The sequence below is a fragment of the Cetorhinus maximus genome, chromosome 5 (genome assembly GCF_964194155.1).
Source record: "Cetorhinus maximus chromosome 5, sCetMax3.hap1.1, whole genome shotgun sequence".
NCBI classification, from domain to species: Eukaryota; Metazoa; Chordata; class Chondrichthyes; order Lamniformes; family Cetorhinidae; genus Cetorhinus; species Cetorhinus maximus.
In genome coordinates, this window is record NC_135883.1 from 9,393,541 (window position 1) to 9,410,445 (window position 16,905).

At 48.1% G+C, this 16,905-nt stretch overlaps 1 protein-coding gene across 4 annotated transcripts in view; it reads right to left on the reverse strand.

Annotated features, from left to right (window-relative positions):
- otofa (otoferlin a) overlaps nt 1-16,905 on the reverse strand; it is a 470,909-nt gene that overhangs the window by 273,091 nt on the left and 180,913 nt on the right. For all 4 annotated transcript variants that reach the window (XM_078541508.1, XM_078541509.1, XM_078541506.1 and 1 more), the window contains exon 4: nt 15,569-15,668. In XM_078541508.1, coding sequence (XP_078397634.1) covers nt 15,569-15,668 — 100 coding nt within the window. The remainder of the gene's footprint in view (nt 1-15,568; nt 15,669-16,905) is intronic.

Here is a 16,905-nt window from a genome sequence, read left to right on the forward strand (position 1 = left end):
TCAACCAATTCTCAATCCATGCCAGTATAATATCCCTGACCCCATGTGCTTTAATTTTGTCCACTAGCCTCTTATGTGGGACCTTATCAAAAGCCTTCTTGAAATCCAAATACACCACATCCACTGGTTCTCCCTTACCTATTCTACTAGTTACATCCTTAAAAAACTCCAGTGGATTAGTTAAGCATGAGTTCCCTTTCATAAACCCATGGTGACTTTGTCTAATCCCGTTAATGCTTTCCAAGTATTCTATTACCACGTCTTTTATAATAGACTCTAGCATTTTCCCCACTACTGTTGTTAGGCTAATTGGTCTGTAATTCTCTGCTTTTTCTCTACCTCCTTTTTAAAATAGTGGGGTTACATTTGCCACTCTCCAATCTGTAGGAACTGCTCCAGAGTCTATAGGATTTTGGAAGATGACCACCAATGGATCCAATATTTCCAGGGCCTCTTCCTTTAGTACTCTGTGATTTAGATTATCAGGCCCTGGGGATTTTTCAGCCTTTAACCCCATTAATGTCTCTAGCACCATTTTTTTAAACTAATGCTGATTTTTTTCAATTCCTCCCTCTCACCTTGGTTCCCTAACATTTCTAGAAAATTACTTGTGTTCTCTTTGGTGAACACAGAACCAAAATATGTGTTCAATTCTTCTGCGACTTTTTTTGTTCCCCATTATAATTTCCCCCATTTCTGACAGTAAGGGGCCTATATTTGTCTTTGCTAATCTTTTTCTCTTCACATATTTATAGGAGCTTTTACAGTCAGTTTTTATGTTCCCTGCAAGTTTACTCTCGTACTCCATTTCCCCCATTATCTCCAACCTTTGGGCTATGAGCTGACTAAAGCTTTGCGGAAAATATTCTTGATGTGTTCTAAATACGTATTCCAAACCTAAGTATTGACTGAAGCTGAGAAATATTTTAATAATCATAATAGGATCAACAAACTGAACAGCTCATCAGACAGGGGAGTTTTCCAAATGAAACAATTATAGTTAACGATTATGGTCTTAATAGTCCATTAGAGAAGCTGCGTGAACAGTAGTCTTAAACACAGCAAAGGTAAAGCAACTAATTTAAAGTTCATACACACATCAGGTAATCCATGACTCTTGTCTGGTCTAGCATCTTAAACTCAAGCATTGTCACTGACACATGGCGCAGAATTTTTTGACCTACGGGCGGGCGCCCGACCCAAACAGGAGTAAAATAGTGCGTGATGATGTCGGGCAAGCGTCCCGATGTCACGCACACTCGCATGATATTTCACTCAGTGGGCACGAGTGGGCGCCGGAGTGGTGCCCACCATTAATTAAGCGGCCATTAAGGCCCTAAACAGTCCAATCGACTGTGACTTACCCTTGCCCATGCGATTTCCTGATCGTGGCATGGGCAAAACGGGCAGACGGCCAGCCGACATTTCCTCAAACCTCATCCAAGGGCCGGATAAAAAGGGTCAGCAACATTGCCAGTGGGAGTAGTGAGGAGTTTCGGAGATAGTTTGCAGCTGGTTGCTTATTGGTACTTAGCATTGGTATCTCTGCTGGGGGCTTCATTCTTAGCATTTCCAGGCCTCGCTTCAGGACTCATTGCTGTCTGCCAGGCCTCTGGGGGATTCAGACAGTGTGGACCCTTCCAGGTATCAGGCAGCCTTGCCTGACCTGGTGATGGGGATTGTGGTCTCCACTGGAGGCACCTCCTCCTCTGAGGAAGAGAGGGGCAGAAGGGAGAGGAGGCCAGGTGTCCCAGTACAGCTTCCAGGGGAGGGGCCTGTGGGAGGAGAGGCCCAGGCACAAGGGGTGCAGGGCCAACAGGTAGTCCAAGGTGGAAGGGGCCGCAGAAGACGCCACTATCCCGCTGCCAGGGTTCACAGGCGGTGATGCAGCTACCTTAATAAGTCTGAGGTGCGATGCTGAAAGAGGCTCCGCCTCTCAAGGGAGAGCGTGATACCCATTTTCCAGGTGATTGGGCCAGAGATCAGCTCTGACTGTGTGGGTGGACACCCCATGCCAGTGGCTCTGAAGGTCACAGTGGCCCTCAGCTTCTATGCCTCCAGCTCTTTCCAGGGGCTCAGTGGGGGATCTGTGTGGAGTTTCCCAATCAGCTGTCCACAGTTGCGTCGAGCTGGTGACAGAAGCTCTGTCCAGGCAGGTTCTGACCTTTATTCATTACCATAAGGACGAGGCCAGCCAGACACAGTGAGCCAGAGGCTTCACGGCCATTGCTGGCTTCCCCCGCGTCCAGGGTGCAATACACTGTACACATGTGGCCACCAAGGCGCCAGCAGGTGAGCCCGGTGCCTTCGTCAACAGGAAGGGCTTCCACTTCATGAATGTGCAGATAGTGTGTGATCACAGGATGCTGATTCTACAAGTCTGTGCAAGGTACCCAGGCAGCTCCCACAACACCTACATCCTCAGACACTCCCAGGTGCCGAGGCTCTTCAGTGCTCCAGCCCGGCTGGATGGATGGCTGCTGGGTGACAAGGGCTATCCCCTCAGAAGGTGACTCATGATGCCTCTCCGCCATCCAAGGACAGGGGCAGAGCAACGGTACAATATGAGCCATGCCTCCACAAGGGTGGTGGTAGAGAGGATCATAGGTCTTCTCAAGATGCGTTTCTGATGCCTGGACCATTCAGGGGGAGCACTACAATACGCCAGAATGGGTGTTACTGCCCATGCTGTGTTCTCCGCAATCTGGCAAGGGGACCCACTGGAGGAAGGGGATCTTGACACAGCTGCACAGGCCACAGATCACGAGTCCAGTGGTGTGTCCAAAGAGCAGCATGATGAGGAGAACACTGAGGGTGTGGAGGCAGACCTCAGTAACCTCCAGGGAGGCAGGGACACCAGAGGCACCTTGATCCAACGGTCCTTCAGCTAGGCGACCAAAGATCAGCTTCAGTCACATGCCAGGGCTGCCGCCTCCATCCTGGATGTCTGAAAGGACCCTTTCATTTGAACACAAAGAACACTCATAGCCTGTGCAATAAAGTTCAGAGCCACTTATGGCCAGCATTACATACTGGCGTTCCCCGCACCAATGAAATAAAAAGGTGAAGCATACCCAGGCCATGATGCCTGAAACACAATTTATGTGATTCTGACAGGTCAATAATCTTAACAGAAATGTTTCTGGTATTCAACATCAGACCAGTGTACATAAAGTAAACAAAAATGAACATAAAATCACCCCTGACCTGTCCCTCTTGTGCTCATGGTGCCTTTAACTTACTCTTGCGAGTGCTACGTCCAGTTGCTCCCCCCTCGCTGGCACCGGCATTGGAGACAGCCGGCTAACCCTGCTGTCCTGTTGGCCTTGAGGACCTTGGCGGTCATTCTCTGGCCAGTGAAGCCTCTGCTGGACCTACCTTGGAGGGAGCATCCAGTGCTGCAGCTGGCATCTCCCCAGTCGCCGCAGCCTGGTCAGATGCCATGGTCACTGGCAGAGCATGGAGGGGCTTTTGCCGTCATCCAGATCGCCCTGAGAGGAGCTTGCAGAGATGATGGCACGAACGTGAGGTCGCTCTGGACCTCCCTGCTCACCATTGACGGACAGGCACCCAGCTGGGATACTGGGTGCCTCATCCATCTCCCACACTGACACTGACCACCTGAGGTCAGTGCCTGTGTGAGGGCTTGCAGGTCCAAGCGCAACCCCAGGAACCCCTCATTCTGTCCCTGGAGCTACCTCTCCATGAGAGTCACCACTCTCAATGGTGAGGCACTGCCTCTCGGCTATGATGGTCAATGCAGTGCTCACGTTCCACATGGGCTCCTCCACGACAGAGACAATGGTACGCACACCCTCATGGACCTCCGGCAGATCCTCCTGCACATCTCGCTGGACATCCGCTTAATAGATGACTCCAGAGGCTCATCATCAGCCTTTGACTGAGCATCATCCTGGCCTCCAGCAGTCCTCCAACTGTCGGCGCCCTGGGCATTTTCTGCCTCCGCCTGCACCTCAAATGATTGTGAAGTGCCCTCACTAATGTGCACTGAGATACTAACCACCACTCTAGTGCCCACCGAGGTGATGGTATCTGTGCTGGTGCCTGCTTCAGAGAGCGGGTGTGACGCAGGTGCCCGGTGGTTCTCTGGTGTCAGGGGTGGCCCTTTGGGGTCCGGAGAGTGAGTATGTGCTGGCCAACCTAAAAGGGAGAAGAAGGACATGTCATTAGTTTAAGTCATCACACTGTCACTGTGCATGCCAGGCACCCTGGTGAGACAATAGAGATCTGCATCATGGTGCCCTCGTCTTTCAATGATCAATGGGGACTCCAGGTTCGAGGCTCCCATCAATGAGAGACTACATTAGAATGGTTGCACAATCCAAAATTCTCACCTCTGTGCACCGCACTCTTACCTTCGCCTGGCACCCCACCTCTCCACGCCCGGTTGCATGTGGGGCATGCTGGCTCTTGAGCTCTAGGGCATCTTGCTCATACCTCGAGAGGATTAGGAGGCTAGCAGGGCCTCCACCAGTCTGCGGCCTTTCTATATTATCGTGGGCCGTCTTCTCCTGAATCAACAGAGAAGCACTGTTGACTCTCTGTCCACTCTGTACCTGTAGCGCCATTGCAGCCTGGCCAACCCCAGCTGAGGAGCACCTGGCAGGGGACGTCCAAGTCACGGCCCGGGAGCCGCAAGGCCCTCAGTCCCAGCAGCCAGGGTTCACTCCCTTGGCCAGCTCCGGCGTCATTGACAGTTGGCACTCAGACTCTAACGCCCATCAGGTCCATGGGGCGGGAAGGCCAGACCTTAACACATCTGCACACTGCCCCACGCCAACACGGTACTCACCCTTCCTGAGCGCAGCAGGTCATTGAACCTCTTCCGGCACTGCGCCCAGGAGCGTCGCACCATCTCATGGCCGCTGACCAGCGCCGCCACCTCCTCCCATGACCTCTTGGTGAGGTGTGGTGGCCTCCTCCTCCTATCCCTGGGGACAAGGGTGTCCCTCCGGGCAGCCACCTCCTCCAGGAGGACGGCGAGGCACCCATCAGAGAAGTGAGGCGGGGGGCGGGGTGGGGGGGGGGTGGGGGGCGGGGTGGCGAGTGCCAACCCGACCTGCCCTCCCGCCTGGCCGTTGGCCGTGCCCAGCTTCACTCGGGGCCTATCGCGCCAGCTCAGGGAGCGTCCTCCGTGGCTGCTTTTGGACCGGCTGCCGGGTTGCCAAGGGACATGGCGGCCGACAGGCCCCTGCTTCCCCCTCACCGCTCGCCCTTCCCAGCCAGCGCGGAGCCACGTTTCACGCTGGGCGGGCCTCAATTGGCCGGTCAGTGTGAAATTGCAGTCGGGGCCGGATCGCGGGTGGCGATCTTGTTTCGTGGCCGCTCCCTGGGTCGCTTGCCACGCCCGCCTGAGGGAGGGCAAATCCTGCCCGTGGTGCTTCAGATCCTCTAGATTAGTATTAAAAAAAGCAAAATAGCATCATCAGCATGCAAACAAGCTCTGCTCTGAATCCCTTCTGGATTGGTTCCCTGCTGTTGTTAAGACAACACCGAAACTTATTATACTCAACTGCATGCATTGTGTACATATTCCTCCGCCCAAAATGTACTGAAAGATGTGCTCTTTTCACTGATCATCATTATTACAATAAAGATGCCTGCAAATTATGGATCTCATTATGCAAGGAAGCTGAAAAGACTGAACAGTGTTATAAATGGCAGCTTTATAGATGTACCAGTACATCATGAAGTGAAACTTTGTGTATAAAGCAATAAACGCTTACAGCATGTAAGGGGGTCATGCAGCCCCAGTCTGCACTGATTCTTTCTTTGACCTCTCCAAAATTAATTCCCCTGCCCTTCTCTCTCTCTCACAACCCGCCATTTTTCTTGAATTCAAATATTTATCCCGATTTCTCTTTTAAGGTGAAATGGTCTCTACTTCAATTATCTTCTCTGGTAAAACATTGCAACTTTCAACAACACAATACCCTGCATTAAAAAAAAGTCCCTGAACTCTCTCCTCATTCTCAAGGACAAACTTAACTTGGTATCACTGACTTACCAAACAGAGAAATAGAACTTCTCCATTTATTTCAGCAAAACCCTTCATAATATTAAAAACCTTCATTAAATCTCTGCTTAGCCTACTCTGGTGCTATGGAAGTAATCCCTTTATCTCTAGTTTATCTTCATAATGATAGTTCCCAATCCCTGTACAATCCTGGTGAATCTACACTGTGCACCTTTTATGACTTTCATTCCTTTTTTTATAGTGTTACAATCTCTGTAGCAACCATTAGATTTTAAAAAAGAAATTTGAAACACCAGTTGATTGTTGAAAGGATAACATGACAAGATTTCATGTTTTAAGTCTTTTACTGTAACAATCAAATTAAAAGCGCTATTAACTAAACACTATTTTTGCAGGTAACTTATACTTTAAACAACAGAACAGAACTTTCCCCTTTTATTGTTAACACAGCTTAAAAACCCACTTCACAGACATATTTTACACTGTCCTTAAGTAGTCATTTGATTTTCCCAGACCCAGCCCAAAGTGTTTCTTAGCTCCCAAGGGTTTACTTCTGTTCCTTTCCTGTTCCAGCCTGGTAACTTTTAACTCCAAAGCTGTCTTTCACTGCAAGGGATTTTCCTGATGATCCTCCTTTGAGCGCAAGCTCTAAACCTCATGTATTTGGTCTTTTCGAACCAGGCATGAGCTCGCACCTGAATTGCTACTTGGTGGACCTTGAAGGCTTTCAGCCTCCAGCTGCTTTATCTCTCCCAGATCCCGGCAGACTACCTGTGCCTGTGAGTTTTCAGTATTATCTTAGAAACCCTTCCACTCTTAAGGCCCATCTCCATGGCAATGAGAAGCACATGGCCATGGCATCCCAGCAGAAATGATGATTAGCTATCCTTGAGACCCCAACTGTCTTTTATCTTGGAAGTAAATCAATAGTTTAAAGCATTAATGTTTACAACCCGACATTCTCAACACCTTCCTGGGACCTTGGAGACTACCTGTTTAACCACTGTACACACAGATGTTGCTGTCTTTGTCTCCAAGTGTGAACACCGTACACCTTCTTCCCAGCAAAACAATCCGAGCCTTCCTTTAATCTTTAACAGTCTCCTCACCTCGGTCTGTTGTCAGAGAGACTTCAGAACAGGTCACATGACGCCCTTCATTTTACACTACACGAAAGACACAGTCCCAAAACATAACAATCTTATAAACCTCATAATTATAACAATGGTATGGCTTCCAAGAACAGATACAACTGAGGCTGAATCAATGTTTCATACAGATTTATTACTCCTTTACACTTGTATTCTAAGCTTCTAGTTTTACAACTTAAAATGTCATAGGCTTTTCTTATGGCTTTATTTACATGTATCTGCACTTGCAGGGAATCATGTATTTGAACCCTGTAATCTCTCTTTTTGTCCACACACTTCAGCATCTTTCCATTGAATGCATACTCTCATTCCTTGTTGTTCCTTACAAAAAGTACCACCTCACATTTATACACATTACATTGTACCTGCAGCTGTCTGCCTATTCCAACAAACTACTTTCATCTTTCTGAAGTCTCTTACAGTTGTCATCAGTGGCCATCCCTTGATTCGATGATGATGTAGATTCAGGGTCATGAGTTTCTGCCATGGGTCTTCGAACTGGCCAATTCTCAACCCACGGATCTTTGAGTACTTGGGGCAGGATGTCCCGTGAGGTAGTGGGATCCAGGGTGCAGGATTTGCTTCCTTGTCTTTTCTTTCCTGCCGCTGCTCTGCCTCATCATTAAGACGTTGTGACTCAGAGCCTGATGGATGTGTTGTCGCCATGTTGAACAATTGATTGCAAGCTCCTCTCCGTCATTAATGTCAATGCTGCTGCACTTCAAGGAGAGCTTCAGGGTGTCTTTGAAGTGTTTCCTTGTCCTGTGGAACACTGGCCATTTGAGCGTTGAGAAAACAGGACCTGATGGGGGAGACATTTTTTAGCCTTCCGGAAACAATGCCTGGTCGATCAAAGTTAGTTTTGCAGGAGTTTTACCAGATTGCTTGTTGAACTTGCTTCAACAAGGGCACTAGTGTTTGTTCAATGATCCTCCCATTGAATCCTCTGAATACGGCAGAGGCATTGCTAATGTAATTTGTCTAGCGCTCTTATGTGTCACTGGTATACAGTCTAGGTCTCACTGGACTGGAGTGTGGTGACGACAAGTGCTCTGCACATTAGAACTTCTGTTGACTTGTGGAGATCTTTGTTGTCAAACTCTCACTGCCATAGTTTGTAGAAGGCTAAGCTGATGCAACTGCTCAGGTGTTGGATCTCCTCATCAGTGATGGCCTTTTGAGAGTGGCACCAAGTTATGGGCAGTGCTGAACCTATTTCAGAGCCTCTCCTTCAACATATATGGCAGGTGCAATCTTTGGCTGACCAGGTGTGGGTTGAGATATGGGTTTTGTTTTGCCAATATTCAAGGACAGGCTGAGTGTCTTTGATGCAGAGTGGAAGAGATCGAGAGTGGCCTGCAGTTCTGGTGCAGTGTGAGCAACAACACTGCAGTCATCTGCAAACTGTAGATCATCTATGTCTATGGGGGTCAGCTTAGTCATGGCATGGAGGCAACTGAGGTTAGAGAATTTCCCATTTAGGTGATATTTGATACTGACACTAGAAGGCAGGTGATCTTTGATGAGGTGAATAGTCACTGTCAGGTAGATTGTAAATAGTATGGAGGCTTTGCTTGGCACAACAACCTGTTGCTGAAGAGTCATACAGACTTGAAACGTTAACTCTGTCTTCCTCGCCACAGATGCTGTCAGACCTGCTGAGTTTTTCCAGCTTTTTTGTTTTTGTTTCAGATTTCCAGCATCCGCAGTATTTTGCTTTTATCCAAACGTATCGACGTGGCTGTGCCTGCACTGTCTCAGCTGCAGAGCAATGGTCACTTTATACAGCTTCCCTTAATGGGTGGCCGCTTCCCTCACCCGCCCCACCCTGCATGTACTTGTGCATTACCTTCAACAGCAGGGCACCCTTTGCACCGCCCTAACAGGCGACCTGGGTGAGCATTCCGCAACGTTACTGTGCAGTCATCTCCAAGTTCCCCATAAAGTGCAGCTCACCCAGTGCACGCCTTTTATCAGCTGTTTTGAAATAGCCCAGTGGTGGGGGATGAGTTCGGTGGTCTAGCCTTATAATGATTTGCAGATGTATTACAATGAGGTTCCTGACGTCCGATGGCGGGAAACGCGGCCCGCCATCAATGGAATGAGCGGACGATCACAAACTGTTTTCACTACATCGTGAAACCGATTGTTGGCCTTTTCGCCATACTGTCCGCTCACGCCACCAAATACACCCGACGCCAGCGGGCACAGACTATTCCGCCCTGTGGCTACAATAATCTAGGATACATGCATTCGGGACCTGGTGACTTATTCAGCTTCACTTTTGCTATTTGCTCTCTGAGTGCCAATGTTTTAGTTAACTCGAATATTGTTACATAACATCCTGTCCTACAGCTGCAGCCTTACTTCCACCATCATTTGGAAAAAAATATGCAAAGTATTTATTTAAATCTAACAGGATAACCTGCGTTCCATTCAGTCCCAAGTGACGAGTGGTTTCTGGTGGATAGTTAAATGTTGAATTCATCATTGTCTTGAATACCTGCTTTACATGCACTGTGACAATGAGTTATTACCTCTGTGATTTTTCATTATTTTTTTAAGTGCCCATTTATCCTCTTAAGATTAACACATCCAAACTGCCTGCAGTCCTAATATTTTACTTTCTACCTAATAGGTCCATTCTTAAATTTCAAACTAGTCATAAAGCTCTCTTCCTATTAACGTTGGAGCGGCTTTCACACATTTGAAACAGAAAAGCCCTTAGGTTTGACCTAGAACAGAATCCTGTTCGCATTGTTAGTCAATGAACATTTTCTGCTGTCGTCATCATCTTGAATCCACTTAAACCTAATTGACCTAGAAACTGGATCATGCAGTGCCCATTTTGTCCGGCAAAAAGTAGGTGCTAAGTGGTCTATGTGGCGTGTGGTGTGTGCAGCAGGAGAGTTTCACATACTAGGTTTGTTACAATGCCCCAGGGTTGTCCAGAACACATACCCGAAACTAGTGTCAGGCTCATTTCCCATGCAGATCTAAGACTTAACGCTGGTTTCAGTCCCCTTTCTCAAACTGGATCGCGACTCATTGCAGCTGCAATTATTTTTCTCGGTCGTAGCTAAAGCAGCAGAAAGGGACTGCTGGGGGCTGTGTCAAAAATTTAGATTAAGGAGAAAAATGCACACTGGAACAAACTGTGGTTTACTGTTAGCCACCCCACCCTTCCATCCACTCACAATTGCCACCACCCCCCACCTTCCCAGACTCACAGTTGGCCTGTTGCCAATGTCCCAATTGCAAAACTTTATCCCCTCCAGCACTGGTGTACTGCCTCCAGGGATGTGACTGTCCACTCTTCTCCTGTCCCTGGGAAAACACAAAGGGTTTCTCATTGGGAACTTCTATGCATCATTATTTTTTGGAAATAGGAGAAGCTACAGAGCATTCTCCAGAAGCACTGGAAGAACATGATGCACAGCCACCAGCTCCACACAGACAGAGCTGCTCCTACATGCACTTGTCTTATTAATGTTTGCAGGGGCTGTTCTTCATAAAAGAAGCCATGAGTGAGTTGTGCTACATTTTGAGTCCACCTACACCATACACATTCCACTGCTGATGTCTGTCAAAATCATATCTGCCCTGAACTTTGTCTTATAGGATCATTCCAGGTTGCCACTGGGAACATCATGATCAGGAGTCAGTCAGTTTTTAAGATGCATTAAGCAACAAATGCATTGTTTCCTACAGGAAGCCATTTGTCATGGATGACCAGTGACAGCACAGGGCACACAATTTTACAGAGTGGTAGGATATTTCAATCTTCAAGGAGTCACAGAGGGAAGTTGCACAGATAGAAAAATACCTATAGTGAGACCCTAAGTTTACTGTTATTATGTCAGTTCCACAGGTTTAGTGAAAGACAAATCATAGAATCATAGAATGCTTACAGCACAGAAGAAAGCCATCCTGTTGTGCCTGTGCTGGCTGTCCGCAAGGACAAATCAGTTAGTCCCACTCCCCAGCCCATTCCCCACAGACTGCATGTTATTTTTTATTTTTGGGTGCTTATCCAGTTCACATGCAGATCCTGAACGGAAGTAATGAACTGAAGAAAGATCAAATACCCAATGCATGGAAACAAAATGTTCCTTCCTAGCATTTAAATAACTACACTTGAATATGAAAGTGGGCAGGGATAATGTAGTCTTGAATATTTCATTATGTCAATGTATTTCCCTCCAATTGTAAATATTTAATGAAAGGTTGGAAACTTTTAGCATTAAATACAATTTTAAAATAGATTTGTATAGAGTTTAACTCCCTCTATGAATGAGCTTTAAAACTAGATCTTGAATTGGGATTAGGTTTGCCCGAGTTTTGTTTTCAAATTTGCCCAGTTACGATCGATTTGTATTTGAGGAACCCCAGGCCTCTTCCCCCCCCACCGCCTTTCTCCAGGTAAGGTATTATTTTTTAAAAAGTCCAAATCTAAGAATTATGGTCTTGTGGATCTAAGACGCATTCGCTTGGGCCTCCTTGAACTCAGTTCTGAGCATCGTTGGTGGGCTCCTGCGAATGGGCCACGTTACCTAGTGACGCAGTGTGACCCGACAGGATGGGGGAGAAAATAGGAGGATTTCACAAGCCCGCAAACAAAATAAGAGAATATGCTAACTGATCGGGGCCGATTAGAGTTTGTTCGCGATTAATGTTTTGAATTGTTTTCTTTTATATCTTTGCCTTAATGATTTTCTGTGTTATCGATACATTGAATTGTAGACTGAAAAACCATCTGAACCGCTCAAATCTATTGCTACGAATCTATTGCTAATGGAGTTTACACATGAATTATTGATCGTATAGAAAGCTGATGTAACCCGCAAGGAAGATGATTTCTGATGATTTGAACGCATTTAAACTGGAAGCACTTTGCTGGGACAGGATTTGAGCGCGGCACAGACTTTGGGTGCTTGAAAGGAACCTGGTTCTGTCGAGTTATTTCTGCCACTTTAACTCAGGCAAGTTCTCTTTGGGGGTGGGGGGGGAGATGGGCTTTGCATTTCCCCCATTTACCCCCCACTGTCCTGCCTAAATTTGGGGGCATATCTGGTGGAACTCCCAAACTCCCTCGACTCAACTATACTCAGACCAGCAGAAAACAGGGTTCATTCTAGGCCATGGATGGGCCCCAGCAAGAAGGAACTGAATGATGGGCCTGCCAGAATGGGAGCAAAACTACTAAATATAAGGGCAGCTGAAATGATCAGTCTGTGGCTCCCCTTTCAATAGCAGTGGCTGTAGTTAATTAAAGTTGTAACTACTTTTTTTACTTACAAACGTACAAATTAGGAGCAGGAGAAGGCCACTCGGCCCCTCAAGCCTGCTCCGCCATTTAATAATATCATGGCTAGTCTGATTGCAACCTCAACTCCACATTCCCACCTACCCCCACTATGACTTTTCATGGGGCCTGAATGTTGGTGTCAAGACCAGTGATGGTTGCCAATCCCTAGTTGCCCTTGAGAAGGAAGAAAATTTTCTGGGAGTGTACTTTAAATACCCGCAGCACTATTGGAAAAGAATTTTCTGAAGTCCTAGTCCAGCTTGAGGCCTTATAAATATTGTATTCATGCCCATTAGCCTGAAATTACAATTTATTATTCATGCCCCCCCCCACCCCTGTTGCTTTAAACATGTGGGCCAGGATTTTCAGCCTGGCGTGCAGGCGTGTGCCTGACTAGGCCGAGCGTGAAATAGCGTGTGATGACATTGGGCGAGCGTCCCCGACATCATCGCCCGCTTGCCTATTAAGGCCCATGAGCAGCTAATTAAGTAGAATTTTTTTGCTGCCCGCCCAACCTTGTGGTTATCGGGGCGGGCGAATAGGCCGGGCGGCCTTTGCGTTTTTTGCGAAGCCTCATCCACGGGCGGGATGAGGTTTCCAACAGTGAGTAAGAAAAATAACATTTTTTTCAACTCATTTTTAACATGTCCCTCTTCATGTCGCTGAGTCACACGGGGGGGTGGGGGCATTTTTATATTAATTGTAGATTCTTCATTTTTCATTTGGAAAATCTCCAGCTCCCTGGGGCAGCTCTGTGCCTTCAGGGAGCTTTCGGTGAGCGCTCCCCCTGTGCGTGTGCGCAAACTCCGCTGCTCGTGCTCCCCCCACCCCCCCTACCCCGGCAGTGCTGAGCCTTTCAGCGTGTGTTTCACGCTGGCTGCCTGCCCGTTCGTTGGCCAGCCGGTGTAAAATCGCGGTTGGGGCCCGATCGCGGGCGGTGGACCGTTTCACGGCCGCTCCCGGTCCCAACGCGCCCGCCCGATGAGGGGAACCTCCTGCCCGATGAATCTGGTCCTCGGTCAGTTCTCTTTGATCCCATAAGAACAAAAGTTTTGTTCTTGAGTATTTACGCTTAACCGAGATCCCAAGTCATTGCAGGATTAGATTCTGTGTTGCGAGTTAGGATTATTGATTGTGCATCAAACGAGCAATGACCTGCAGCATAGAGCCCGATAATGGAACGAGTTTAAACAGTGTTGGTGGTGAGAAGCACATCAGGGCGGCGGGGAGTGTCTGAGAGCCAGGAGAGGGCTGACTCAAAGGAAGTGTGTCTCTATAAATTGGAGAGTAGAGCATAGCAGGATACCCATGCCTGTGAAGTGAGGGGAGTTGTGAAGTTTATAAACAATGCTTAAAATTAGCCAGGATGCACCTTCCTTAATGTAAAAATCTCAACATTCTTCAGGAGGCCAGGCTCCCTCATCCTGTAGAAATGCATCAGCAAAAGGAGTGTGGTGGAAGGAGTGAGCAGGGGACTGTTTCAGACTGGCGACAGTTCTAACTTGGCTCTCGCCACTGGGGGGAATTCTTATGGGTGAATTTTACACCCCACTCCCCTGCCCCCCACCCCGCCTCATTTGAAAAGTCTATTGGCACCACGCCAACTTTAAACCTGCCTGCCCCGCAGTGATAATAGACCGGGGCAGCGCCCTAATGAAGTAAGATTGGGACCTGCTGCCCCTCAAGGTGAGGAAGTCCCGCCCGTGAGCGCTTCCGGCCAATCTGATTGGCTGACAGCTCCAGTAGGGCCAGAAGCAAGTAGCCCCAGGAAGGGAGAGCATGCATACCAGACTTCTGGGAATCCGGGGATTTTGGTCAGGAAGGCTTTGGAATCGACAACGAGGTGCGGGAGGGTGGGGGTGGATCTGGTTTTACAGGCGCTCGGGGTTGGTGGCACAAATAGAGGGGTAACATCTTCTGGGGGAGGAGGGGGGCCCCTGATGGGCACAGGGGACCCCCAAAAGAGGTAGCCCCAAATCCTTCCCACCTTTACCCATGCAGCGAAAGCTGCTGGACTGGTTGCCTTCCTTCTGCACTTCCCCGGCCACACCTATTATCGCGGTGGGGTTGCAATGAGGTCTTCAAGTCGCCATTAATTGGCCACCTAAGGGCCTCAATAGGCCTAAGAGCGGGCAGGCTGGCTGGCTCATACCTTACCAGCCCTCGGTGAAATGAGGGACAGGCTGGGGGCTGGGCGACCTGCTTTATTTTATGTACCACCCAACTTCAAATATCCCAGCAGGTGGGGGGCCATAAAACTCCCCCATTTTCTCAGTCCGGAGGCTGAATTTTAAATTTTACGCGTGCCCGACCCAACTGGGCGTGAAATTGCGCGAGATGGTCTCGGGTGAGCGCCCCGACGCCATCCCATACTTGTGCGATATTACGCTCAGCGGGCACACGCAAATCCCGGAAGGGCGAGCGCCGACAATTAGGAGGGTAATTGAGCCCATTAACCGTCTGTTATTTTTTGTAGCCTGTCAAACCTAACGGTCGGTGGATCGGCCAGGTGGACTTTACATTTTTCATCAAACCCCATCCAAGGGCGGGACGAGGTTTCTGTTATTAAATAAAATAAAAGTAAAAATCTGTGGGCAGCGTTTTCTATCATCCGTATGTTTAGGTGCCTCACTGGGATGCTTGGACATTTTTTTTTCTGATTTTCAAAACTTTATTTCATGGGTTTTCGGGTCTGCAGCTCCCTGAGGCAGCTCTCCACCTTCAGGAAGCTTTCTCTCAGCGCTTCACCCGCAACCCACCTCATCACCCGCCCTCCTCCCGCAACCCCCCGCCCCACCCCGCCCCCACCCCAGCAGCGTTGAGCTTTTCAGTGCGCGCTTCACGCTGGCTGCCCGTTAATTGGCCAACCAGCGTGAAATGCCGATCGAGGGGTGCTGATTGTGGTCAGCGGCCTGTTTCCCGGCCGATCCCAGGCCTGCCGAACGCGCTCGCTCGCCGAGCCGATAATTCAGGCCTGGGTGTTTAAAAGATCCCCTCTTCCTTTGCACGGGACAGTTTTCGTTCTGTTTGTCTTCTCTTGTTGAATGATAGGTGGGAGGACAGGAAGGGAGAAAAGCATTCGTAAAGGGGAAAAAAGTTCAAAACTCTTACCCTGATTGAGCTGTTGTTGTCATCTATTAATGTGTCTGAAATTTCCAGCTGCCCTTCTTCCACTACTTTCTGTAATACCATCCCGAACGTCCCAATTAACCTGAGAGGAACACAGAATGCAACATCAGCTCCCGCACCTCTTGAATTTGTTGGAAATGGTGCCAAATGATAAAACCCACATTATATTACATGCTATCATCATAACATTTTAGAAAAAGAAACACATTTATCGTCAATTCTACATGTACTATTTAACAGCATTGCGTGGAGAAAGCATTTATTAGTCCTCATTTCACTAAGAAATTAAATTATGTAGGCAGACTTGCACCAGCATCTAGAAAACATTACCAAATTTTGTTTAATTAATAGAAAATTGTGTTTCAAGCTGCAATGCTCAACAATGTATCCCATAGCAATGTTTTGGGCAGGAAAAAACCATTGACCATTGTAGTTTACCCTTTAAAATCGCTGAATGGTTTCCACACTGTGATTCCGGATTGAATAGTCCGCATCCACTTTCGTAATAGGACTTCATCCAGATCTTATTTAAAACTCACATGGATTCTACCGACCATGTTGGCTCCACAACGCGATACTCTCTCCCTTATATTCCTTTGTCAACTCGTGTGTTTCCCCACCTTTTCATATTATAGAAAAATCACAAAATATGATTTAGTAATTGTCATCTTCCCAGCTTTCACTGTCACTGGTAAATGATCCAATATCCCACTGTTCCCTTTACTCGCTCTTGGTATAGCTAAACAATGGATTGCTATTGTCCTTTATATTCTCTGCTTTACAGCTATCCCTCATTTAGCACCTGCTGTGTTCCTAAAAAATGGCTTGCTAAACGAAAATCACTTTTCCATAAGAAAAATGTAATAAGGGGTGGGTTACATTCCTGACCTTTTTGCACAAAAACCCTATTGGCTGTCCTTGATCCTAATGGGCCCAAAAATCCTCTTACTAACTTACGCTTCCTAACGACCTCCTGCTTGCCGCTTTCTGCCTGGCGCCTCTCTCGACCCTCCCGCTCATGCTTTCCTCTTCCCTCCCTCGCTCTCTCTCCCGAGCTCGTGCTCGCCATTTCCCTCCCCCAACCCTCCCGCTTGCCGTGGGGAGGTCAGGGGAAGTGAGCAGCAAGTGAGGGGCTCGGGGGAGGGAAGAGGTGAACGGGAGGGTTGGGAGAAGGGAGCAGCGATCGGGTTGGGAGAGGGAAGAGGCGAGCGGGAGGGAGCAATGGGGTCCGCGGAGGAGACGAGTGAATTGGCTGCTTATTTTAAAAAAGGCTGAACGTGTGCAGTGACTGAGCTGAAACGAAAATGTAGGCAGTGCTT